Here is a 26,983-nt window from a genome sequence, read left to right on the forward strand (position 1 = left end):
TGCTTTATTCAGTACAAATCTTTTAGGATTTCAAAACCAGGGGGAAGCATCTAAAGTTAAGGAACTTAGCACTTTTCTAAGTGTGGGAAGATGCACCAGCCATCTCACTGAAATCATCCCCTTTGATACACACCTTACCACCTGGGACCAGCATCCTGACTTCTCCTTTCTGAGTTTCCTCGGGGATCACAGTGGGGAGTGGCTGCAGTCTGATGGCTGCTGGAAAGCAGGTATTCTTTCCTTTCCTGAGTTTTCTCAGAGCTCACCATGAGGACTGGCTTCAGTTTGATAGCTTCTAGAGAGTAGGAGGGGGAACCTGGGTCCCCATTGAGATCATCTCAGCAGAGAGAGCAAGCAGGTCCTGTGACTCCAGACAACCTTCCAACGTTCAGGGCTCAGCGTTCAGCCTGCAGGATCCACAGCCGTCAGCTCAGCCACCATGCTCTGCACTTAGTTGTTATGTAGCCCTGAAGCCTGCACTGCGGGAGGCCCTCTAAATGTGGCGTCCTGTCCAGCAAACTCTCGGTCACACCCTCCAAGCCTGACCCAGGCCCAGCTCTGCTAAGAGGGTCTCACTGGGGGCCCAGGTTCCCCCTCCTGCTCTCCCAATTTCCGTATCTGAGTGGGGAGAAGGCAGGGGCTGGGGGCACAGTGCCTCCAAGCAGGTAGGGCAGACGTTCTCCCATCACCCCTTGTGGTCCATCCCTTGGAACACAGTCTAATGTCAGTTTTAGCAGCAGAGGACATGTGTCCCCAGATCCGGCCCACTCTCTAGGGAATGTGAGCTGTGAGCACTAACACAGGAAACCCCGAGTGACCTGCTTAGGCTGGAAGGCTAGTTCCTGGGATGTGAGCTGAAGTCTGAAAGTAGCTTCTCATTGGGATTAGCCTTCTCCAGACGTAGCTTGGGGGCAGCAAGAGGGCAATAAGTGGCCCCCAGCTGGGGCAGCCACACAGTGCCTCTCCACATCCCCACGGAGACTGTGCACCAGAGTGACCAGGAACCCACACTCACCCAGCAGATGGCTTCTGAGAGGTCAGTGACAGACTAAAGCAACCATGAACCTGTACACACAGCAGACAGACTCTGACAGGTCTGTGTTAGACCAGAGTGACCACGAGCCTGCACTCACCCAGTGGATGGCCTCTGAGAGGTCAGTGACAGACTAAAGCAACCATGAGCCTGTACTCACAGCAGACAGCCTCTGACAAGTCTATGACAGACCAGAGTGACCACAAGCATGCATTCACCCAGCAGACAGACTCTGATAGGTCTGTGACAGGCCAGAGTGACCACAAGGCTGCACTCACCCAGCGGATGGCGTCTGAGATGTCTGTGACAGAGCAGAGTGACCACAAGCGTGCAATCACCCTGTGGACAGTCTCTGACAGGTCTGTGACAGGTCAGAGTGACCACGAGACTGCACTGACATGGCGGACAGCCTCTGATAGATTTGTGACAGACCAGAGTGACCCGGAGCCCACATTCACCCAGCAGATGGTCTCTGAAAGGTCTGTGACAGGCCAAGTGACCACGAGACTGCACTCACACAGTGAATGGCGTCTGAGACCTCTGTGACAGACCAGAGTGACCACGAGCCTGCACTCACCCAGCGGATGGCCTCTGATAGGTCTGTGACAGACCAGAGTGACCAGGAGCCCACATTCACCCAGCAGATGGCCTCTGAGAGGTCTGTGACTGACCAGAGTGACCAGGAGCCCACATTCACCCAGCAGATGGCCTCTGATAGGTCTGTGACAGACCAGAGCGACCAGGAGCCCACATTCACCCAGCAGATGGCCCCTGAGAGGTCTGTGACAGACCAGAGTGACCAGGAGCCCACATTCACCCAGCAGATGGCCTCTGAGAGGTCTGTGACAGACCAGAGTGACCACAAGCATGCACTCACCCAGTGGATGGCCTCTGAGAGGTCTGTGACAGGTCAGAGTGACCACAAGCCTGCACTCAACAAGTGTTGAATTCTTGCCTGGAGAATCCCATGGACAGAAGAGCCTGGTGGGCTACAGTCCATGGTGTCGCAAAGAGTCACACACAACTGAACACCTGAGCACACACACATGAAACAGAAATGTACTCAGGGTCAGAGAGAACAGACTGGCACTCTCCAAGGAGGAAGGGGCGGGGGAGGGATGGAGTGGGAGGCTGGGGTCAGCAGATGTAGCTTTTATAAGTAGAATGGATAAACAAGGCCCTGCTGCATAGCAGAGAACAATATTCAGTGTCCAATGATAAACTATAAAAGAATATTTTTAAAAAGAATGTATATGTGTATAACTGTGTCCCTGAGCCGTGCAGCAGAAAGTAACACATTATAAACCAGTTATACATCAAACAAACAAACAAACAAAAATACTGATTAAAAAAAAAAAAAGAACTGATGCTAGCCAATTACAATAGACAGTCAACCAGAAGCACCAAGTCCCGAGCAGTTAGAACATGGACCAACCAGTCAGAAGAGGAGCCGACAGGAGACGGGGTCCCACGGCAGCCCACAGGCTGGCTGGAAGCCCTGGGCGCCGTAAGCCACAAGTGTCGCTGGAGGAAACGAGAACTCTACCCACACGACTCCCCCTCCAGCTCAACACAAAGCGGCTCTGCTTCCCCTGACCCCTTAACTGAAGGGGCTCTGGGACGCCCTGGCTTGGTGCTGGGACCAGGAATGTACTGGTCAGACCCCAGTGCAGGGGAGGTCTGTGAGGGCAGCTCTGGAGCGGGTGGGCCAGGATGAGTGCAGCAGCTCCGCCCGATCCTCGAAGGTCGGACAAAACAGAGCCCAGGAGGCCGGAAACTGTCCTAATGGAGGGCAGGCCCCACGTCGGAGCCTCCGCTCTCTGGCTGAGGCCCAGCGCTGACCCCCTGTGCCGGTCTGCAGCGCGTTCTGCACCCGCCCTGACGGCTCAGCTGCTGAGCCCCAAGGAGAAGGCTTGTGATGGCAGCCATGCCCACAGGCACCAGCAGCACTGACCGTCTGGCTCCCGGCCCAACAGCGAGGTCCAGCTGAGACCAGTGGACGTGGTCAGCTGTGCTCCAGGGTGGGCCCCGTGTAACCAGTAAATGGCAGTGTCACGATGCAGGCCAGCAGGACTCAGCCTGGCGGATTGCTAGAATCAGCGGGGACACACCGACCCATGAACACTCCCGGCCCTGGGTCAGGCAGAGACCTGAACAGGCAGACAACTGCAGAGAGCAGAGTCCATGGCACAGACAAGGTGCACCCGTCCCTGGGCAGGGAAGGGGCCCCATCTCAGGGGGCGCCCTTGGGATCCCCCAGCTTAAGCATAAAGAGGCTTCAGGCACAGATGGGAGGAACAGACCTGGAGCTGCTTTTAAGTCATGCAGGGCAGGACACGCAGGTGAGTGAAGGCCAGAGGGAATGTACCGTAGAAAATAGAGTGTCTGGGGAACAGACGGGCTTGGGTGGAGCTGAGCCCAAGGGGGCTGGAAGTCCGGGTTTAGAAACCCTGTATGCCTCTCCCGGCTCGGCCTCCTAATCTACGTAACCCCCACTCTGCAGCCTGACGCCGCCTGTCCTGCGCATCTCCACACTCGGACCGTCCACTCATTCACAGATATTTGCTTAGCACCTGCCTCTGTCCAGGTCGTGTTCCAGGCACGGGACAGCCGTGAGGAGACAGACAATAACCCCAGTCCTTGGGGAGCAGAAACTCTACCAGAGGCCAGATGCACCGCTCATGTGGCCGAGCCCCGGCCTTGCCCTCTTCAGCCACCAGCCGGCCCGCTGGAGCTCCGGGCCCAGATGCAGTTCTGTCTGAGCACCGCCCCTCCTCCAAGAAGGCGCCTCTCTGGACTTGCCGCCCGTCAGCCCCTGCCTGCCCGTGTCCTGTGTCCTTCTCGGCACAGACCACCATCTGAAACGGCCTCCCTGCCTCCTGCGTGACCTTGGTGTACCTGGTGATGTCACGTCCTCGGTGAAGGAAGGTCCCAGCTGCCCTCACAGCTTTCCGCTGAGTTCCCACCACAGATTCCCGTCATGACGGCCTGGAAGGACTCTCCACATGGGTGTGGGGCAGGGGATCGGTGGGGCCCGAGAGGGTGGGCCCCCTGGGCCACTCCAGTGGTCAGGGTAGACAGGGACCTCCCAGCAGTGGCTCGGACCGGCCGGCAGGCCTATCAGCTTCCTTCTCCCTGGGACCACGAGGGGGCGAGGCTCTCATCGCTGCTCAGGGTCCTGGCCGCCCAGGAAGGGCTGTCAGTTCCACAGTCCTGAGCACCCTGTGAGCTCTCACACGTTTTACCTGTGTGATCTCAACTCCCTCAGGCAGAACGCTCTGGGCTACACACTTGGAAGAATCTACTGGAGTGGTTTCAGTTCAGTTCAGTCGCTCAGTCGTGTCCGACTCTTCGCGACCCCATGGACTGCAGCACACCAGGCCTCCCTGTCCATCACCAACTCCTGGAGTTTACTCAAACCCATGTCCATTGAGTCGGTGATGCCATCCAAACATCTCATCCTCTGTCGTCCCCTTCTCCTCCCGCCTTCAGTCTTTCCCATCATCAGTCAGACATGACTGAGCAACTGAACTGAACTGATGCGACTGTGAATAAATGCAAGAGGAAGAAATAAAAGTCCTACCCCCTTGGTTTATCATACTGCCTCCTGACTGTGAGCCCTTCCTTCTATGAGCCCCTAGACTCCTCAAGGGGCTCAGGCACAGGTCTTGAGGCATGAGCCTGCTGGGTTCCCCTCTCTGCTGGCTGAGAATTGAAGCCAGCTTTCTATTTCCTCCAGACTCTGCCTCCATGTCCTTTAATTCAGCTTCAGCAGGCAGAGAAGGCCAAGATTGTGGTCAGCAACAATACCACTGACCTGATCATCAGGTTAATCTGAATTAACACCACCACGCATAGCCTACTAATTAGACTCACAAGCCTACTCCTCCTTATTCAATGACAACAGCCTCAATTTCTCATTAGTTTTCTCCCGCTCCCTATGGACACCACCACTGATTTTAACTACATGGTTATGACCCCTTATACTAATAGTCAGCACCACGTATTAAAAGAATCTCTACCAGAAAAAAAAAAATAGTATCACTGCTAGTCATACTATAATTACTTTAATTATAACATTTACTGCAATAAAATTAATTCTTTTATATATTCTATTTGGAGCAACACTAGTTTCAACACTCATTATCATTACCCAAAGAGGAAATCAAGCAGAACACCTTAATGCAGGTCTCTATTCATTTTATACCCTAGTAAGTTCTCTCCCCCTCTTAGGAATACTTGTCTACATTCAAAATACAGTAGGACCTTTCAATATTCTAATGCTGAGCCCAATCAGTATCCTACTCTTGATCCAATGGTTTCATATGGTTAGTATGCATAGTTGCCTTTAGAGTAAAAATACCATTTTATGGCCTCCACCTTTGACTACCTAACGCACATGAAGAGGCCCCTATTGCAGGCTTCATAGTTCTGGCTATGCTGCCCGCACTACTGAACTTTGGATCCTATGGTATACTACGAATTACGAATTACAATAATTTGAAACCCATCAACAGACTTCATAGGGTATCCACCCATTCTATTGTCCTTATGAAGCATAATTATAACCAGCTCAATTTGCTTATGCCAGACAGACCTAAAATCACTCACTGCATACTCTTCTGTCAGCCACATAGCACTTTGCTATCCTTACCCGAACACCCTGAAGTTGTATAGGAGCCACAGCCCTAATAATTGCCCATAGTCTTACATCCTCTGTATTGTTCTGCCTGGCAAATTCAAATTACCAGGTCCATTGCCAAGCAATAATCCTAGCCTAAAGCCTACAAATGTTCCTCCTACTAATAGCAACTTGATGATTACCAGCAAGTTAAAAAAACCTAGCTCTACCCCCAACTCTTAACTTGATTGGAGAGCTATTTGTAGTAATATCCTTCTCGTGATCAAACATTGTAATTATTTTAATAGGAATTCATATAGTAATTGATGCCCTATACTCTTCATATATATTTATTTCAACACAGTGAGAGAAATACACACACCACATATACAGTATCTCTCCATCTTTTACATGAAAAAATGCTCTCATATCTTTACCCATCCTACCTCTTCTACTCCTATCCTTAAACCCAAAAATCATTCTAGGCCCCTTATACTGTATATATAGTTTAGAAAAAAACACTTGATTGTGAATCTAGTAAGAGAAGACAATACCTTCTTATTTACCACAGAAGTAGATAAGAATTGCTGATTTTCTACTCCCTTGACTAACAGCATGGCTTTTTCAAACTTTTATCCATTGGTGTTAGGAACCACATATTTGGTGCAACTCCAAATAAAAGTAATAAATTAAATTTCCTCTTTCACTCTAGCCTCACTATTTGTATCATCGATCATAATAACAAGGACTAACATTTATAAAACCACCACATACCCTCTATATGTAAGATTATCTCATATGCCTTCACCATTAGCTTAGTTCCAACAATAATAATCATTTATACAGTCCAAGAGATAATTATCTCAAACTGACACTGAATCACACTAGAAACCCTTAAGCTATCATTCAGTTCTAAAATAGATTATTTCTCAATAATGTGTGCTGGTGGCCCTATTTGTCATATGATCAACTATAGACTTCTCAATATGATCCATTCACTCAGACCCCAACATTAACTGATTCTTCAAACACTCCTTTTCCTTGTTACCATACTAATTCTTGTTACCAGTAATAATCTCTTCCAATTACTCACTGGCTGAGAAAGAGCCGGGATTATATCCTTCCTGCTCACTGGATGATGGTGTGGACAGCAGATGCAAACACAGCGGCACCACAGGCAATTTTGTATAACTCCTCAGTCGCTCAGCTGTGTCCGACTCTTTGTGACGCCATGGACTGTAGCCCACCAGGCCCCCCAGTCCATGGGATGTTCCAGGCAAGAATCCTGGAGTGGGTTGCCATTTCCTTCCCCAGGGCCAAAACACCTCAGCGAAGCCCAAAGACTGACTTGAAAGAGGAGGCAGACTGCTGGCTTGCGCTGCGTGGATGTGGGGATGCAGGGCACGGGGGCGTGGATGTGAGAAAGCGGGGCCAGGGGGGTGTGGACCTGTTTCGTATAACCCCGTGCTGCTGCTGCAGCTGCTAAGTCGCTTCAGTCGTGTCCGACTCTGTGCAACCCCATAGACGGCAGCCCACCAGGCTCCTCCGTCCCTGGGATTCTTCAGGCAACCACACTGGAGTGGGTTGCCATTTCCTTCTCCAATGCGTGAAAGAGAAAGTGAAGCTACTCCGTCATGTCTGATTCTTCGCAACCCCATGGACCACAGCCTACCAGGCTCCTCCATTCATGGGATTTTCCAGGCAAGAGTATTAGAGTGGGATGCCACTGCCTTCTCTGAACCCTACGCTGATACCGGTTATAAAACAATAGCATGATTCTTACTTAACTTCAACGCATGACACTTACAACAAATTTTTATCCTCAGTTCAGTTCAGTTGCTCAGTCGTGTCCGACTCTGTGCAACCCCATAGACGGCAGCCCACCAGGCTCCTCCGTCCCCGGGATTCTGCGGGCAGCAACACTGGAGTGGGTTGCCTTTTCCTTCTCCAATGCATGAAAGTGAAAAGTTAAAGTGAAGTCACTCCGTCGTGTCTGACTCTTTGCGACCTCATGGACTGCAGTCTAGCAGGCTCCTCCGTCCATGGGATTTTCCAGGCAAGAGTACTGGACTGGGGTGCCATTGCCTTCTCCGAACCCTATACTGATACCGGTTTTATTAAAACAATAGCATGATTCTTACTTAACTTCAACGCATGACACTTACAACAAATTTTTATCCTCAGTTCAGTTCAGTCGCTCAGTCATGTCTGACTTTTTGCAACCCCATGAACCGCAGACCGTCAGGGCTCCCTGTCCATCACCAATTCCTGGAGTTTACCCAAACTCATTTCCATTGAGTTGGTGATGCTATCCAACCATCTTATCCTTTGCCGTCCCCTTCTTCTCCTGCCTTCAATCTTTCCCAGCATCAGGGTCTTTTCAAATAAGCCAGTTTTTCTAATCAGGTGGCCAAAGTATTGGAGTTTCAGCATCAACACCAATCCTTCCAATGAACACCCAGGACTGATCTCCTTTAAGATGGACTGGTTGGATCTCCTTGCAGTCCAAGGGACTCTTCAAGAGTCTTCTCCAACACCACAGTTCAAAAGCATCAATTCTGTTGTGCTCAGCTTTTTTTATAGTCCAACTCTCACATCCATATATGGCTACTGAAAAAAAAACCACAGCCTTGACTAGACAAACCTTTATTGGCAAAGTAATGTCTCTGCTTTTTAATATGCTGTCTAGGTTGCTCATAACTTTCCTTCCAAGGATCAAGAGTCTTTTAACTGCATGGCTGAAATCACTGTCTGCGGTGATTTTGCAACCCCAAAAAATAAAGTCAGCCACTGTGTCCACTGTTTTCCCATCTATTTGCCATGAAGTGATGGGACCAGATGCCATGATCTTAGTTTTCTGAATGTTGATTTTTAAGCCAACTTTTTCACTCTCCTCTTTCACTTTCATCAAGAGCCTCTTCGGTTCTTCTTCACTTTCTACGATAAGGGTGATGTCATCTGCATATCTGAGGCTATTGATTTTTCTCCTGGCAATCTTGATTCCAGTTTGTGCTTCATCCAGTCCAGCATTTCTCATGATGTACCCTGCATATAAGTTAAATAAGCAGGGTGACAATATACAGCCTTGACGTACTCCTTATCCTATTTGGAACCAGTCTATTGTTCCATGTCCAGTTCTAACTGTTGCTTCCTGACCTGCATACAGATTTCTCAGGAGGCAGGTCAGGTGGTCTGGTATTCCTATCTCTTGAAGAATTTTCCACACTTTGTTGTAATCCACACAGTCAAAAGTTTTGGCATAGTCAATAAAGCAGAAGTAAATGTTTTTCTGGAATTCTCTTGCTTTTTCAATGATCCAGTAGTCGTTGGCAATTTCATCTCTGGTTCCTCTGCCTTTTTTAAATCTAGCTTGAACATCTGGAAGTTCATGGTTCACGCTCTGTTGAAGCCTGGCTTGGAGAATTTTGAGCATCGCTTTGCAAGCATGTGAGATGAGTGCAATTGTGCAGTAGTTTGAGCATTCTTTGGAATTGTCTTTCTTTGGGATTGGAATGAAAACTGACCTTTTCTAGTCCTGTGGCTACTGCTAAGTTTTCCAAATTGGCTGGTATTGAGTGCAGCACTTTGAAAAAATCATCTTTTAGGATTTGAAATAGCTCAACTGGAATTTCATCACCTTCACTAGCTTTGTTCATAGTGATGCTTCCTAAGGCCCACTTGATTTCACATTCCAGGATGTCTGGCTCTAGGTGAGTGATCACACCATCATGATTATCTGGGTCTGGAAGATCTTTTTTGTCCAGTTCTTCTGTGTATTCTTGCCACCTCTTCTTAATATCTTCTGCTTCTCTTAGGTTCCTACCATTTCTGTTCTTTATTGTGCCCATCTTTGCATGAACTGTTCCCTTGGTATCTCTAATTTTCTTGAAGAGATCTCTAGGCTTTCCCATTCTATTGTTTTCCTCTATTTCTTTGCAATGATCACTGAGAAAGGCTTTCTTATCTCTCCTGGCTCTTCTTTGGAACTCTGCATTCAAATGGGTATCTCTTTCTTTTTCTCCTTTGCCTTTTGCTTCTCTTCTTTTCAGAGCTATTTGTAAGGCCTCCTCAGACAACCATTTTGCCTTTTTGCATTTCTTTTCCTTGGGGATGGTCTTGATCACTGCCTCCTGTACAATGTCATGAAGCTCCATCCATAGTTATTCAGGCACTCTGTCTAGCAGATATGATCCCTTGAATCTATTTGTCACTTCTACAATATAGTCATAAGGGTTTTGATTTAGGTCATACCTGAACAATCTAGTGGTTTTCCCTATTTTCTTCAATTTAAATCTGAATTTGGCAATAAGGAGTTCATGGTCTGAGCCACAGTCAGCTCCTGGTCTTCTTTCAGCTGACTGTATAGAGCTTCTCCATCTTTGGCTGCAAAGAATATAATCAGCCTGATTTCAGTATTGACCATCTGGTGATGTCCATGTGTAGAGTCTCCTCTTGTGTTGTTGGAAGAGGGTGTTTGCTATGATGAATGCATTCTTTTGGCAAAACTCTATTAGCCTTTGCCTTGCTTCATTCTGTACTCCAAGGCCAAATTTGCCCATTACTCCAGGTATTCCTTGATTTCCTACTTTTGCATTCCAGTCCACTTTAATGAAAAGGACACCTTTTTTGCGTGTTAGTTCTTGAAGGTCTTGTAGGTCTTCATAGAACCATTCAATTTCAGCTTCTTCAGCCTTATTCGTCAGGGCATAGACTTGGATTACTGTGAATATTGAATGGTTCACCTTGGAAACAGAGATCATTCTGTCATTTTTGAGAATGCATCCAAGTACTCCATCAGACTCTTTTGTTGACTATCAGGCCTACTCCATTTCTTCTAAGGAATTCTTGCCCAAAAGACATAATGGTCATCTGAATTATATTCACCCATTCTAGTCCATTTTATTTCGCTGATTCCTGAAATATCAATGTTCACTCTTGCCATCTCCTGTTTGACCACTTCTAATTTGCCTTGATTCATGGACCTAACATTCCAGGTTCCTATGCAGTATTGCTCTTTACAGCATCAGACTTTACTTCCATCACCAGTCACATCCACAACTGGGTGTTGCTTTTGCTTTGGATCTGTCTCTTCATTCTTTCTCGAGTTATTTCTCCACTGATCTCCAGGAGCATATTGGGCACCTACCGACCTGGGGAGCTTATCTTTCAGTGTCCTATCTTTTTGCCTTTTCATACTGCTCATGGGGTTCTCAAAGCAAGAATACTAAAGTGGTTTGCCATTCCCTTCTCCAGTGGCCCATGTTTTGTCAGAAATCTCCACCATGACCCGTTTGTCTTGGCTGGCTCTACACAGCATAGTTCATAGTTTCATTAAGTAAGACAAGGCTGTGGTCCATGTGATCAGATTGGCTAGTTTTCTGTGGTTGCGGTTTTCATTCTATCTGCCCTCTGATGGAAATCCAATTTTCTGTTGAAGGGTGAGGCTGTGTTCCCTCTCTGTTTTTTGACCTGAGGCCAAACTATGGTGGAAGTAATGAAAATAATGGTGACCTCCTTCAAAAGATGCCATGCAGGCCTTGCTATAGTGAGTGCCCCCAAACCTGCAGCAGGCCACCACCAACCCACGCCTCCAGCAGAGACTCATGGACACTCACGGGCACATCTTGGTCAGTCCACTGTGGGTCACTGCTCCTTTCTCCTGGGCCCTGGTGTGCACTAGGTTCTGTTGTGCCCTCCAAGAGTCTGTTTCCCCAGTCCTGTGGATGTCCTGGCGGCTCTGTGGTGGATTAATGGTGAACTTATCCAAGAGGGCTTATGCCATACCCAGGTCTACTGCACCCAGAGTCCCTGTTCCTGCGGCAGTCCACTGCTGACCCGTTTCTCCTCAGGACACACCCAGACACAGTTCTGTCTCAGTCTCTGTGTGGCTGAGGTCCTGGTGTGCACAGGGTGCGTTTGAGCCCTCTGAGTGTCTCTGGCAGGTGTGGGGTTTGATTCTGAATGTGACTGTGCCCCTCATACCATCTTTCTGGGGCTTCTCCTTTGCCCCTGGACGTGGGGTATCTCCTCAGAGTCACTCGAGTGTGATGCAATTGCTGCTCCAGCATATGATAGAAACATCAGTCAGTCAGTTCAGTCACTCAGTGGTGTCCAACTCTTTGCAACCGCATGGACTCCAGCACACCAGGCCTCCCTGTCCATCACCAACTCCCGGAGTTTACTCAAATTCATGTCCATTGAGTCGGTGATGACATCCAACCATCTCATCCTCTGTCGTCCCCTTCTGCTCCTGCCTTCAATCTTTCCCAGCATCAGGGTCTTTTCCAGTGAGTCAGTTCTTCACATCAGGTGGCCAAAATATTGGAGTTTCAGCTTCAACATCAGTCCATCCAATGAACATTCAGGACTGATTATGTTTAGGATGGACTGGTTGGATCTCCTTGCAGTCCAAGTGACTCTCAAGAGTCTTCTCCAACACCACGGTTCAAAAGCATCAATTCTTCGGTACTCAGCTTTCATTATAGTCGAACTCTCACATCCATGCAGGATGACTGGAAAAACAATACCCTTGACTAGATGGATCTTTGTTGGCAAAGTAACGTCTCTGCTTTTTAACATGCTGTCTAGGTTGCTCATAACTTTTCTTAAAAGCAGTAAGCGTCATTTTATTTCATGGCTGCAATCACCATCTGCAGTGATTTTGGAGCACAAGAAAATAAAGTTAGCCACTGTTTCCACTGTTTCTCCATCTATTTGCCTGCAAGTGATGGGACCAGATGCCATGATCTAGTTTTCTGAATGTTGCTGCTGCTGCTGCTAAGTTGCTTCAGTCGTGTCCGACTCTGGGCAACCCCATAGACGGAAGCCCACCAGGCTCCACCATCCCTGGGATTCTCCAGGCAAGAACACTGGAGTGGGTTGCCATTTCCTTCTCCAATGAATGAAAGTGAAAACTGAAAGTGAAGTCACTCAGTCATGTCCGACTCTTTGCAACCCCATGGACTGCAGCCTACCAGGCTCCTCCGACCAAGGGGTTTTCCAGGTAAGAGTACTGGAGTGGGGTGCTATTAACTTCTTCTCTAAATATTGAGCTTAAAGCAAACTTTTTCACTCTCCTCTTTCAGTTTCCTCAAGAGGCTCTTTAGTTCTTCTTTACTTTCTGCCATAAGGGTGGTTCCATCCGCATTTCTGAGGTTATTGATAATGCTTCCAGCAATCTAGATTCCAGCTTGTGCTTCCTTCAGCCCAGCTTTTCTCAAGATGTACTCTGCATACAAGTTAAACAAGCAGGCTGACAATATACAGCCTTGACATGCTCCTTTCGAATTTGGAACCAGTCTCTTGTTCCATGTCCAGTTCTAACAGTTGCTTCCTGACCTGCATGCAGGTTTCTCAAGAGGCAGGTCAGGTGGTCTGGCATTCCCATCTCTTTCAGAAATTTCCACAATTTATTGTGATCCACAGTCAAAAGCTTTGGCATACTCAATAAAGCAGAAATAGATATTTATTGGAACTCTTTTGCTTTTTCAATGATCCAATGGATGTTGGAAATCTGATCTTTGGTTCCTCTGCCTTTTCTAAAACCAGCTTGAACATCTCAATGTTCACAATTCACAGATTATTGAAACCATTATATCTACTACTGTGGGCAAGAATCCCTTAGAGGAAATGGAGTAGCCATCATAGTCAACAAGAGAGTCTGAAATGCAGTACTTGCATGCAGTCTCAAAAACGACAGAAGGATTTCTGTTCATTTCCAAGGCAAACCATTCAATATCACAGTAATCCAAGGCTGTGCCCTGACCAGCATTGCTGAAGAACCTGAAGTTGTACAGTTCTATGAAGACCTGCAAGACTGGGATGCAAAAGAAGGAGGTCAAGAAACTCCTGGAGTAACAGGCAAATTTGGCTTTGGAGTACAGAATGAAGCAAGGCAAAGGCTAATAGAGTTCTGCCAAGTGAATGCACTGGTAAAAGCAAACACCCTCTTTGGAAAAAAGTGTACTTAAAACTCAACAATCAGAAAACTAAGGTCGTGGCAACTAGCTTCATCACTTCATGGCAAATAGATGGGAAAACAATGGAAACAGTGACAGAATTTATTTGTGGGGGGGGGGGGGGGGGAGGTGTCCGCCAGGCTTCAGCAATATGTGAACTGTGAACATCGAGATGTTCAAGCTGGTTTTAGAAAAGACAGAGGAACCAGAGATCAAATTGCCAACATCCACTGGATCATCGAAAAAGCAAGAGAGTTCCAGAAAAGCATCCATTTCTGTTTTATTGACTATGCCAAAGCCTTTGACTCTGTGGATCACAATAAACTATGGAAAATTCTGAAAGACATGGAATACCAGACCACTTGACAAGCCTCCTGAGAAACCTGTATGCAGGTCAGGAAGCAACAGTTAGAACTGGACATAGAACAACAGATTGGTTCCAAACACGAAATGGAGCACATAAAGGCTGTATATTATCACCCTGCTTATTTAACTTATATGCACAGTACCTCATGAGAAACCCTGCACTGGATGAAGCACAAGCTGGAATCGAGATTGCCAGGAGCAATAACAATAACCTCAGACATGCAGATGACACCACCCACATGGCAGAAAGTGAAGTAGAACTAAAGAGCCTCTTGATGAAAGTGAAAGAGGAGAGTGAAAAAGTTGGCTTAAAACTCAACATTCAGAAAACTAAGATCATGGCATCTGGTCCCATCACTTCATGGTAAATAGATGGGGAAACAATGGAAACAGTGACAGACTTTTGGGGGGGGGGGCTCCAAAATCACTACAGATGGTGACTGCAGCCATGAAATTAAAAGATGCTTACTATTTGGGGAAAAAAAAACCAAAAAACTATGACACATCTAGACAGCGTATTAAAAAGCAGTGACATTACTTTGTCAACAAAGGTTGGTCTAGTCAAAGCTATGGTTTTTCCAGTAGTCATGTATGCATGTGAGAGTTGGACTATAAGGAAAGCTCAGTGCCGAAGAATGGATGGTTTTGAACTGTGGTATTAGAGAAGACTCTTGACAGTCCCTTGGACTGCAAGGAGATCCAACCAGTCCATCCTAAAGGAGATCAGCCCTGGATGTTCATTGGAAGGACTGATGCTAAAGCTGAAACTCCAATACTTTGACCACCTGATGTGAAGACTTGACTTATTTGAAAAGACCCTGATGCTGGGTCAGATTGAAGGCGGGAGGAGAAGAGGATGACAGAGGATGAGATGGTGAGATGGCATCACCGACTCAATGGACATGGGCTTGGGTCGACTCCAGGAGTTGGTGATGGACAGTGAGGCCTGGAATGTTGCAGTCCATGGGGTCACAAAGTGTCGGACGGGACTGAGCACCTGAACTGAACCAAATCACTATTATTAACAGTCGCCTTCCTATCAATTTGAGCATTAGACCCCTGATTTCAATATGACCAATGAATACATTTACTCTCAAATATTTTCTATCCCTAACACTAAGCCCTATGCATATGACACATATCCTTATCCATCCTATTATCAAGTACTCTTCCACAAGCATAGGAAATGTGTCAGACTAGAGTTACTTTGAGAGAGTAAATAATAGAGATTTAAATCCTCTTATCTAGAATTGTAGGAGTTGAACGTACCCTTAAGAATCCAAAGTTCACTGTGCTACCAAATTACACCACATTCTATAAGTAAGGTCAGCTATTTAAACTATTGGGACTGTACCCCAAAAATGTTCATTTATACCCTTTCTGTACTAATAAATCCCATCATCTTTATCGTTATCCTATCAACTATTTTCTCAGGATTTATTGTCTTTATAATTATCTCCATTGATTACTTATCTGATTTGGCTTTGAAATAAATATATTAGGCATGATCCCCATCATAATAAATAAATTCAACCCAGGAGCAACAGAAGCATCAACTAAATACTTGACACAATCCACCACATCAATATTCCTCATGATAACTGTCATTATTTATTATTCTCAGGCCAATGGACTGCCTCAAAATTATTTAATCCAACAGCATCCATATTAATAACAATAGCCTTATGAATAAAACTGGCAATATCTGCATCTCACATTGGAGTACCAGAAGGTATACAAGACATTTTACTAACATCTGGCTTCATCCTATGAGCATGACAAAAACTTGCACCCATGTCTGTGCTATACCAAACTTCACCATCAATTAATTTAATAGTGTACTGTGTGCTGGGCTGAGTCGCTCAGTAATGTCCGACTCTTTGCAACGCCATGGACTGTAGCCTGCCAGGACAAAGGATGCCCATGGGATTCTCCAGGCAAGAATACTGGAGTGGTTTGCCATTTCCTTCTTCAGCGAATCTTCCCAACCCAGGGATGGAGCCCAGGTCTCCTCAAAGTCTCCTGCATTGCAGGTGGATTCTTTTACCACTGAGTGAGCAGGGAAGCCATAAAACAGGTGCTGAAGTGCTCTAAACAGTCACAAGTTTGACAGAGCTTTAAATGACATCTGCTATCAAGAAATGTCCTGCAGTATTTCATCAGAAAAGAATTCCAAACAGGGCCAAGTTGCAAGAGGCCAGTTTCAAGAGATAAATGGTACTCACAAAGTATAAAATAATAAAGCACATGGATAGATAGTCCACACCAATAATTATTAAATCAATGCCAATCAAATCTACACTAAGGTATCACCTCACGCTGGTCACAGTGGCCATCAGGAAAATGATCCACAAAGAATAAAGATTAAATAAATAAATATAATAAAACATCTGCAAAGAATACACAGAAAATGAAATCCTCCTACAATCTTTTTGGGAATGTAAATGGTGAACGCGCTATGGAAAACAGCATGGAGCTTCCAAGAAATACAAGACACAGAGGTATCACATGACCCTGCAATCGAACTCATGGGCCTAGGTCCAGAGAATGGGAAGTGAAAGTCACTCAGTCGTGTTCAACACTTTGCAACACTATGGACTATACGGTCCATGGAATTCTCTAGGCCAGAACACTGGAGTGGGTAGCCTTTCCCTTCTCCAGGGGATCTTCCCAACCCAGGGATCAAGCCCAGGTCTCCCGCATTGCAGGCAGATTCTTTACCAGCTGAGCCACAAAGGAAGCCCAAGAATACAGGAGTGGGTAGCCCATCCCTTCTCCAGCGGATCTTCCTGTCCCAGGAATCGAACTGGGGTCTCCTGCGTTACAGGTGGATTCTTTACCAACTGAGCTATAAAGGGAAGCACGGTCCACAGAAAATAACCATTCAAAATGACACGTGCACGTTGATTTTCAGGGCAGCACTCTTTCAATAGGCAAGACACGGAATCCACCAAAATGTCCAGTGGAAGAAAAATGAGGACAAGGCGGTACATCTATAACTGGAACACCACTCAACCGTAAAACAGAGTGAAACAGGGATGCTGTCAGCAGCATGGGTGTGCTAAGAAATCATCACCCCAAGTGAGGGAACTCAGAGACAGAAAGACAAATATCATGAGATATCACTTACGGGCACAATCTATAAATTCATACCAATGACTAATGTACAAAACAGACTTCACAGCCTGCCAAAATCAAATTATGAGTATCAAAAGAAAGTAAGAAGGGATAAAGAGTTTAGGATTTATATACACACTAAGATCTAGCAAATTGATAAGCAAATAGGACCTAGTGAAAAGAACAGGGAACTCTAATAAAGAGACTGTAATAATCTATATGAGGAAAAAATGGAAAAAGAATAGATTCACTTCTATGTAAAATCAAATTAAGTTACTGTACAGCTAAAACTAATAAAACAGTGGAAATCGACCTGACTCCAATAGAAAATAAAAATTAAATTACAGAAAATCCATCTAGGGGACCCCAGACAGTGGCGACCCTACAGATTAGGTCTGTGATACACTATGATGCTAATATGACACCACCAAAGGTTTTCACCCATCAGAACACAGAGCAGCAACCCATTCAAAGGTGCCTGACCTCATGTGAATGTCTCAAGATGAAGAGAAGAGAGAGACCACAGGTTAATCAGGGCAACACCCTCAATTCAGTTATTGGGAATCTCCAAGGGGCAAGACACACAGAGGTGAAGAGCAGACACGGGGTCTCTGGGCACAGGATCCGGACCCGTGTGGATGGGGTGAGACCCACAGAGTCTCTAAACCCTGCATCTGGGGCCGCATGACTCTTGGTTAGGACACCAGGTCCCTGATGGCTGGGCCCCAAAGGCGGAAACGAGTGGGTTCCTGGAACCTCCTCTCGTCCCAGAGAAGTCCTCCTCTCCTGCCCTTTCGTTCTGTCTGATACTGTTTTGACAGCTGTCATGATAATGTTGAACACACTGCATTGGTTCCAGCAGGCTCTGTTCTTTGTTTTCCCACTGAGGTGTTGAGAAAATACACCATGCACGGGGCTAGAAGACGAGGGGCAGGTCTGGCGTCTGCTGAGCAGGGACGGCCGATGGGAAGGCGATCATATAGCAACCTCACCTGCTGCCCATTGGTTTTTGCCTGACCCTTGTACCCTGGAATCAATTAGCCAGGTGAACCTGCCTCCCTACTCAAACTGAATATGCTAGAAAGGTGGAATAATTACCAAGTAGCCCACCTGAGGAGTCTCCATGAGCCTCAGGGCAGGGGAGCCTGGCAGGAGGATAGACTAAGAGCCCTACTGCAGCACTGACCCTGGGAGGGCCATGGAACCCCACTCAGAGGAGGGCACATTACCCAGAGAGGCCCACCGCAGCTCCAGACCCCAGACCTCTGAGCACTGACATTCAGACACAGGCACGGAGTTTGCCAGGACGGAGGCCAGGCCCAGTCCACACCCAGGTCTCCACGTCCTCTTGCACACAGAACATAGTCAGGTGTCAATATTCTCATTGCAGAAAGCAAGCAGTCTTGTCTAAACATAATCAGTGCAGACAGGATTGAAAAGTCAAAGTGTTCATCGTTCAGATATGTCTGACTCTTCGTGACCACATGGATTGTAGCCCTCCAGCCTCCTCTGTCCATGGGATTCTGGAGGCAAGAATACTGGATTAAGTCATCATTCCCTTCTCCAGGGGATCTTCCCGATCCAGAGATGAACCCAGTTCTCCTGCACTGCATGCAGATTCTTTACCATCTAAGCCACCAGGGAAAATCCCAGACAAGACAGAGAGGTCTAAATCTACTATGCAGACAGAACTTGGTCAGGTTTAAACTAGCGTAAAGTTGCTCTACCTGGAGGCACAGGTCTCTCATCATTGGACAGGGGCCTCACCCTCAGGTGGGACCTGGCAAGTAAGTTTCTTAAAGAAAAAATCATCACTGGGCCCCGCCTGTCACCCACATCAGGAAACCGAAAGAATCTTTGTCATTAAACACTTTAACAGGCAAAACAAAACTGTTACCAGTATCTTTGGCCATGTGGTGGTCAGGATCCAGGGAAGATCCAGGGATTTCTTAGAGTTGAGTCCAGTGTTTTGTAAAGACAGACAAAAAGTGCCCTGATTCCTTCTCCCATGCTTCCAGCAGGAGGCATCCACACTGGAAGCCTTCTAGAAAAGGATATTCTGTATCAGAATTAAAATTGTTGAAATGGAAAGCATATTAGTTAGTATTTGCCAACCTAAAATATTCTTAAAAGCTTCGCCCCCAGATCTTTGCGGTTCCTACTGGTTCCTTTGTGTTCAGATTGTCAGGGTAGAAACAATCCGTTGTTTCAAATTGGTTTCTTCTAATTCTGTTATTTGCTATTATATGAATGAAAGGTCACACTTGAAAAAATACATAAGAAAATTCTTGTAAAAAAAAGTTGAGTCAAGGAGCCCATAAGCTATATGAACTCTGCCTTCTAACAGTTTCAATTTCAAAGACTGAGGGCAGGAGGAGAAGGGGATGAAAGCAGACAAGATGGTTGGATAGCATCACCAAGATAATGAACATGAGTTTGAGCAATCTCTGGTAGATGGTGAAGGACAGGGAAGCCCAGCATGCTGCAGTCTATGAGGTTGCAAAGAGTTGGACACGACTGAGCAACTGAACCACATCAAGCTTCAACTTTCTGCGTGGAGAAACCTGATAAAATAGGCACCCTGATTTTGTCAATTCTCTGTTTAAACTCTGCTAAGATGAAATTGATATTCATATCAACATGTAAGAGTTTCTGAGTTTTGAGATGTCACAGCAAGGTAAGAGGTGCTGGTGAGAATAGAACGCTGCTGGTGGGCAAAACGTTCTTCAAACAAAGCTTTGTTTCAAACTGGATTTAAATACAACACTACATGGGTACATGAAGTATGAACCAAGAGCCTAAATATAGCAGGCAATATGTAAAAACAAATTTGATATCCCATATGTGAGAGTAAAAGCTACTGGTTTTTGCAGCAGTCATGTACGGATGTGAGTGTAGGACCACAAAGAAGGCAGAGCACTGAGGAACTAACGCTTTTGGACTGTGGTGCTAGAGAAGACTCTTGAGAGTCCCTGGGTCTGCGAGGAGATCAAACCAGTCAATCCTAAAGGAACTCAGTCCTCAACATTCATAGGAAGGACTGACGCTGAAAGCAAAGCTCCAATCCTTTGGCCCCCTGATGTGAAGAGCCGACCCACTGGAAAAGACCCTGATGCTGGGAAAGACTGAAGGCAAATGGAGAAGGGGATGACAGAGGAAGAGATGGTTGGATGGCATCACTGATTCAACGGACAGCAGTTTGAACAATCTCCAGGAGATGGTGATGGGCAGGGATTCCTGGCGTGCTGCAGTCCATGGGGTCACAAAGAGTCAGACACAACTTAGCCACTGAGCAGCAACTACAACAACATGAGAGTGAATGTTTCTTGTCAGACCTGCAGCTGGTACGCACACATTGGTTTAGAACACTCTCCAACACAGATTGTCTCTAAGCTGATGAAGTGTGTCACAAGTGCATGAACCAAAAGGTAATGGATTCAGTCCAGGATGGAAGAGAATGTAACTTTGAACAGTCTGTAAAATTTGCAGAGTCTGTAATCCACTCAAGATTTCAAATAATAAAACATTCACCTGAAATGTAAAGCCTCTTGGAAAGTTGCATCCTATCTATGAAAACATTTCATAGATTTGTTTTTATAATCATTTTTCACAGTGATAACACTGAGAGGGTAACAGGCAGGAAAGCCAGGGTTCTCCAAATGGAGGAAAGAGGCTGCAAGTGCCAGACACTTTTATCTCTCTTAAGCAGCAGGAGGAAAAAAAACCAGCGATATTTTTCTTCTCTATACAAATTTAAAAGGAGGTTTCTCTTAAAATGCTGTGTTGCCATGACAGGTGATTTCACCTGAAGCTAACTACTCTCAAACCTTGAGTTAACCAATACATTTCTTTTTCTTATGGAAATATTGTCTTAAGCTATGTTAATGAACCCCAGACTCTATCTTCCAGTTGGTTCCACCAAATGGCCCAACCTACTTACTCAGGTATTCTTCCCCTAATCTATGTAAATGAAACTATTTGTTGGTATTCTGCCCTTCTACAAGATTCAAGTCAATCGTTTTAGGGCCAGGGATGAATTATCTTTTGCCATTCTAAATTTTATGACACTCCTTTCTTTTCATTAACAGACTGTGAGTGACTATATAACATACAGCTAAAGAGAAGGAGAGGGGTACTCTTTTGCCCCCTTCTGATGCCTATGTCAGAAACTTTCTCTATCTCCTTTATACTTTAATAAAACTTTATTACACAAAAGCTCTGAGCGATCCAGCCTCGTCTCTGGCCCTGGATTGAATTCGTCTCCTCCGGAGGCCAAGAATCCTGGTGTCTTATCCTTCAGCAACAACTTTTAAACATTTTAACTCTTCAGTTGCTGATATTATTACCAAGATAAACTTGTCCCCATGGGTTTGGGAGATGAAGTGGATCCATTGTGATTGCTCTCTGGTCAAATGACTCTCGCAATTTCTAATTATGTTCTATATCCACAATATTTATTTTTACATCCATCGAAGCCTATTTCTCAGATCTTTATGTACACCAAACAATAGATACCTGGTGATTTCAGATTATATTAAACACTCCTTCCATAACTTTTCCAATGTCAATTGAATCAGAACAAGGTGAAGCCGGGAGAAGTGTTCAAATTTTAAACGATCTTTAAAGACCGCCCCCCCCAAAAAAAAAAAAAAAATTACACAGAAATCCTAACCATTACTGGTCTATACAAAAGAATCACAATGTGTCTTTTTCATGAAACTCCAACCATTGACTAACTAGAGTTGCAACAAGTTGGAGTTATGCTTGATTTGAGTTGAAACAGTTTGGATGTGGGCATATGAGGATATATAGGTGATACATACTTAAGGAGGTAACAAGTATGAATCCAAAAATTTATAAGGTATGCTTTGTAAGCAAAGGTGAAACATTTAACTAGTTTTCACTATCTCACCCTTCCAGACTTTGCCATCATCTACTGACCCCCTGTGGACTTGTTGGTTTAGTGCCCTCAGATTAAAACTAGTCACATGCATCTTGCTTAGCTGTGTTCTCTTTGTTTGAAATTGTTTGTTTCTCTCTCCTGGTATGCTCTTATAAATGCCACTATCTGTATCACTTATTTTGTCTATAAGGTGGTCTCGTTCATTGTCCACTGTGTAACCATCCTCCGTGTATACAGATATTTACATGTCTATGTATAGAGATATCTATGTCTATATGTATCTATAATAGATATTTATATCTGTATATACATAGATAGTTATGTCGATATGTACATATACATTTATATTTCTATGTATATAGATATTTATGTCTCTATGAACCTAAGTATTTATACATCTGTGTACCTACAATGTGTATTTCTATGCATATAGACATTTGTATATCTACATACCTAGACATTTATATCTCTACCTGGATATTTACATATCGATGTACCTAGATATTTACATTTATGTACACTTATGCATGTACAAATAGATGTCTTACCAGTATAACAGGGCCTGTAGCAAAGGGAGCGCTCCTACAAAAAGACCTGACTTGGCAACTGAACAAAAACAAAATAGAAAATACACTCGGTTCACCTGCCACCAACAACACATGGTATATCAATGTTACTACAATATGAAATAAAGGTTACTTTAAAAAAATAATGCTTAGGGGGACTTCCCTGCAGTCCAGTGGTTAAGATTCTGTGCTTCAAATGCAGGGGGTGAGGGTTCGACACGGTCAGGGAACTAAAAATCCCACATGCCACATGGACCTGCCAGTAAATTTTAAAAAATTTAAAATAAATAAATAAGAATGCTCAGAAAGAACACACAAGGTTTTGGGTATTTCTTCAGGTACATTCCATATTGAATTATACTCTTGGTTTAAAACTTGAAAGTTTTCACTTTCAAGGCAATCACAACTGGGAATGAAGAAGTCCTGACGCCTTGTGGCCACTTCCTGCAATAGCACCCTTAAAACTTATGCTTAAGATTTGCATTTCTCTGATAATGAGTGATGTTGAGCATCTTTTCATGTGTTTGTTAGCCATCTGTATTTCTTCTTTGGAGAAACCCACTACAATATTGTAAAGTAATTAGCGTCCAACTAATAAAAATAAATGGGGAAAAAAAAAAAACTTATGCTTATGAGAACATTTCACGCAAAGATGGGCTCAGTAAAGGAGAGAAATGGTATGGACCTAACAGAAGCAGAAGATATTAAGAAGGGGTGGCAAGAAAACACAGAAGAACTGTACAAAAAAGATCTTCATGAACCAGATAATCACGATGGGGTGATCACTCATCTAGAGCCAGACATCCTGGAATGTGAAGTCAGGTGGGCCTTAGGAGAGATCACTACAAACAAAGCTAGTAGAGGTGATGGAATTCCAGTTGAGCTATTTCAGATCCTAAAAGATGATGCTCTGAAAGTGTTGCACTCAATATGCCAGCAAATTGGAAAACTCAGCAGTGGCCACAGGACTGGAAAAGGTCAGTTGTCATTCCAATCCCAAAGAAAGGCAATGGCAAAGAATGCTCCAACTACTGCACAATTGCACTCATCTCATACACTAGCAAAATAATGCTCAAAATTCTCCAAGCCAGGCTTGAACAATACATGAACTGTGAACTTCCAGATCTTCAAGCTGGCTTTAGAAAAGGCAGAGAAACCAGAGATCAAATTACCAACATGCACTGAATCATCAAAAAAGCAAGAGAGTTCCAGAAAAAATATCTATTTCTGCTTTATTGACTATGCCAAAGCCTTTGACTATGTGGGTCACAATAAACTGTGGAAAATTCCCAAACGATGGGAATACCAGACCACCTGACCTGCCTCTTGAGAAATCTGTATGCAGGTCAAGAAGCAACAGTCAGAACCAGACATGGAACAACAGACTGGTTCCAAATCGGGAAAGGAGCATATCAAGGCTATATATTGTCACCCTGCTTATTTAACTTCTATGCAGAGTACATCATGAGAAATACCGGGCTGGATGAAGCACAAACTAGATTCAAGATTGCTGGGAGAAATATCAGCAATGCAGATGGCACAACCCTTATGGAAGAAAGTGAAGAAGAACTAAAGAGCCTCCTGATGAAAGTGAAAGAGGAGAGTGAAAATGTTGGCTTAAAGCTCAACATTCAGAAAACTAAAATCATGACATCTGGTCCCATCACTTCATGGCAAATAGATGGGGAAACAGTGGCTGACGTTATTTCGGGGGGCTCCAAAATCACTGCAGATGGTGACTGCAGCCATGAAATTAAAAGACACTTACTCCTTGGAAGAAAAGTTATTACCAACCTAGACAGTATATTAAAAAGCAGAGATGTTACTTTGCTGACAAAGATCTGTCTAGTCAAGGCTATGGTTTTTCCAGTGGTCATGTATGGATGGGAGAGTTGGACTGTCAAGAAAGCTGACTGCTGAAGAATGGGTGCTTTTGAACTGTGGTGTTAGAGAAGACTCGAGAGTCCCTTGGACTGCAACGGGATCCAACCAGTCCATTCTAAATGAGATCAGGCCTGAGTGTTCATTGAAAAGACTGATGTTGAAGCTGAAACTCCAAAGCTTTGGCCACCTGATGTGAAGAGCTGACTCATTTCAAAGGACCCTTATGCTGAGAAGATTCAGGGCAGGAGGAGCAGGGGACGACAGAGGATGAGATGGTTGGATGGCATCACCAACTCAATGGACATGAGTTAGGGTAAACTCCGGGAGTTACTGATAGACAGGGAGGCCTGGCATGCTACAGTCTATAGGGCTGCAGAGTCAGACACGACTGAGTGACTGAATTGAACCGATAAGGGGAAAGAATATGAAGAAGAATAGATATTTATATCTATATCAAGAATAGATATCTATATGTATACCAGACCAGCTGGAATGTAAGCGATGCTGATGATGACTGGTTCTGACTCTCAAGATTTCAATCAAATGAAGCTTGGAGTCTCCCACAGCCCAAGACCCTTAATGAACATGCCTGGAAAGTTAAAGTGTTAGTCACTCACTCATGTCTGACTCTTTGCAACCCCATGGACCACCAGCCTCCTCTGTCCATGGGATTCTCCAGGCAAGAATACTGGAGTGGACTGCCCCGCCCTCCTCTTGGGATCTGCCTCACTTAGGGGTTGAACCCAGGTCTTCTGCTATGCAGAGACTGTTTACCATCTGAGTCACCACAGAAGCCGGAACATGCCTGTACTCATAGATTAAATATTACCCAACTTTCTGGTTTACAGAGACACTGCTCTGGAAGCTCCATGGTGCTCTCCATAGTTCTGCAAGTAATACACTTTTCCTTTCCATGAGCTTTGGCTGGGTTGCACCTTCTGGCTCTACACCCACCAAGAGGTAAACTCACTTTTCCGGTAACATTTCTCCATACAGACTCCCAACCACCACTTCATACTAATTCTACAGCCAGTCGCTTTGCTTCCAATACATGGAAATCACATTATTTTTCTGTGAGCAAAGCTACCTAAGGGCCAGAAACAGTGTCCCTATTTTATCTTGTGAAGCCAGTAGGTGTCAGGCAAACTCAGCTCAGTGGATCCACAGTCCTCCAGATCGATGCCTCGGCTTACAGAAAACACTTGCAAGGCTTTGAGGTTTTACTTATACCTCATTTCTGAAGGCTTTTCATACATACATTAAATATACAGATGGCTCATCAGTGCCACTTCCACTTTCAGGTTAAAAATCCTCCACATTTTTTCTAACATCCTTATTCCGCGCGTTGTGTTTAAATCTTTGACCATACGGTGTTTATCTTGTGTCTCATCTGGATATAGTTAATTACACCGTTTTCCCTTGAATAATGCAGTACTCACCACATAAGAGTTCTTGCCAAAACTGGATTTCATAAGGTAGGGCACAGGGGGGCCTAGGATACACTCCAGGAGCACGGTTACAGTCTGGTGGAGCCGATATACCAGTTGAGGGCACTGGAAAGAAACATTCAGCCTGAGGACAACCCGCCCACTTGAGGATCCAGGCCTAAGTGGTCAGGCCTGAAAACTATGAAACAAGCCAAGATGCGCCAGCGCACTGGAGGCTTGACAGACACGCCCACAGAGCAGCCAATCCCCGAGCGGTGGGGCGGGGCCTCCATCACGCTCCCCACCCTCCGGGCACCTATTGGCCAGACTGCCTCAGTCACAACGCCGATTGGTCGCTTGTGCCTGACAGGGTACAGGCAGGCTGCTGGCCCTTCACTTCACCTCAGCGCCGAAGGACTGGACGTCGCTGAACCTCTAGCGCTCCCGAGGACAGGGTGGGCAGCGCGGCAGGACAGCGGGGAGGGTGACGGGAACGCGCCCTGCGCAGCCCTCATAAACCCTTAGCATGACGGCTTCAAATTCCAGGGTGGGAGGCCCGAAATTCTGTCAACTTTGAGTAACCTGAGTCCTAATCTGAAGGGGGCTTGGTCTCGTCAGCCTCAGGGATTACAAGTCCCTTCACCCACAGAAACACCAAATCCCCTAGTGCTGCGACCCTCAAATACCTAGATTAAGCCCAGTTCCCCTCAGCCTGAGGAAACCTAAAAATAGCACCCGCAGAGAGACCAAATTTCCTCACCCTCGCAGACCCTGAATCCCTCCGCCTGGGATCTCTTGAAACCCTTCCTCCTCAAGACCCTAACTGTCCTGCCTGTTGGAGACCTAAAGTCCCTTAATAAGAAACCCTCGATTTCCTCAGCCTCACAGATCCCAAGTTTTCTCACCCTGCGCATTCTACATCAGCCAAAAGATCCCCAGTCCCCTCTGTCTGAGGACCCCAGTTACTTCAGCCCGTGGGACCCAGATCTCCTCAAGCTGAGCGACTTCTCCCTTAGACGTACAACCTACGTGATGCCCAGATTTTTCTGAGTGTTCAGGAGGAGATCCTCAAAACCCTTCTTGGAGAAACACTCCTTCTGCTGCACTG

The 26,983-nt window shown here is 45.4% G+C and overlaps 1 protein-coding gene across 1 annotated transcript in view; it reads left to right on the forward strand.

Annotated features, from left to right (window-relative positions):
• Window positions 1-3,321: 3,321 nt before the first annotated feature.
• Window positions 3,322-26,983, forward strand: part of LOC133065879 (histone-lysine N-methyltransferase PRDM9-like) — a 37,111-nt gene continuing 13,449 nt past the window's right edge. Inside the window, exons 1-2 of the mRNA XM_061156369.1 lie at window positions 3,322-3,375; window positions 3,747-3,840. Of these exons, the coding sequence (XP_061012352.1) occupies window positions 3,322-3,375; window positions 3,747-3,840 (148 nt within the window). The remainder of the gene's footprint in view (window positions 3,376-3,746; window positions 3,841-26,983) is intronic.

The sequence above is a fragment of the Dama dama genome, chromosome 12, assembly GCF_033118175.1.
Source record: "Dama dama isolate Ldn47 chromosome 12, ASM3311817v1, whole genome shotgun sequence".
In the NCBI taxonomy this organism is placed as follows: Eukaryota; Metazoa; Chordata; class Mammalia; order Artiodactyla; family Cervidae; genus Dama; species Dama dama.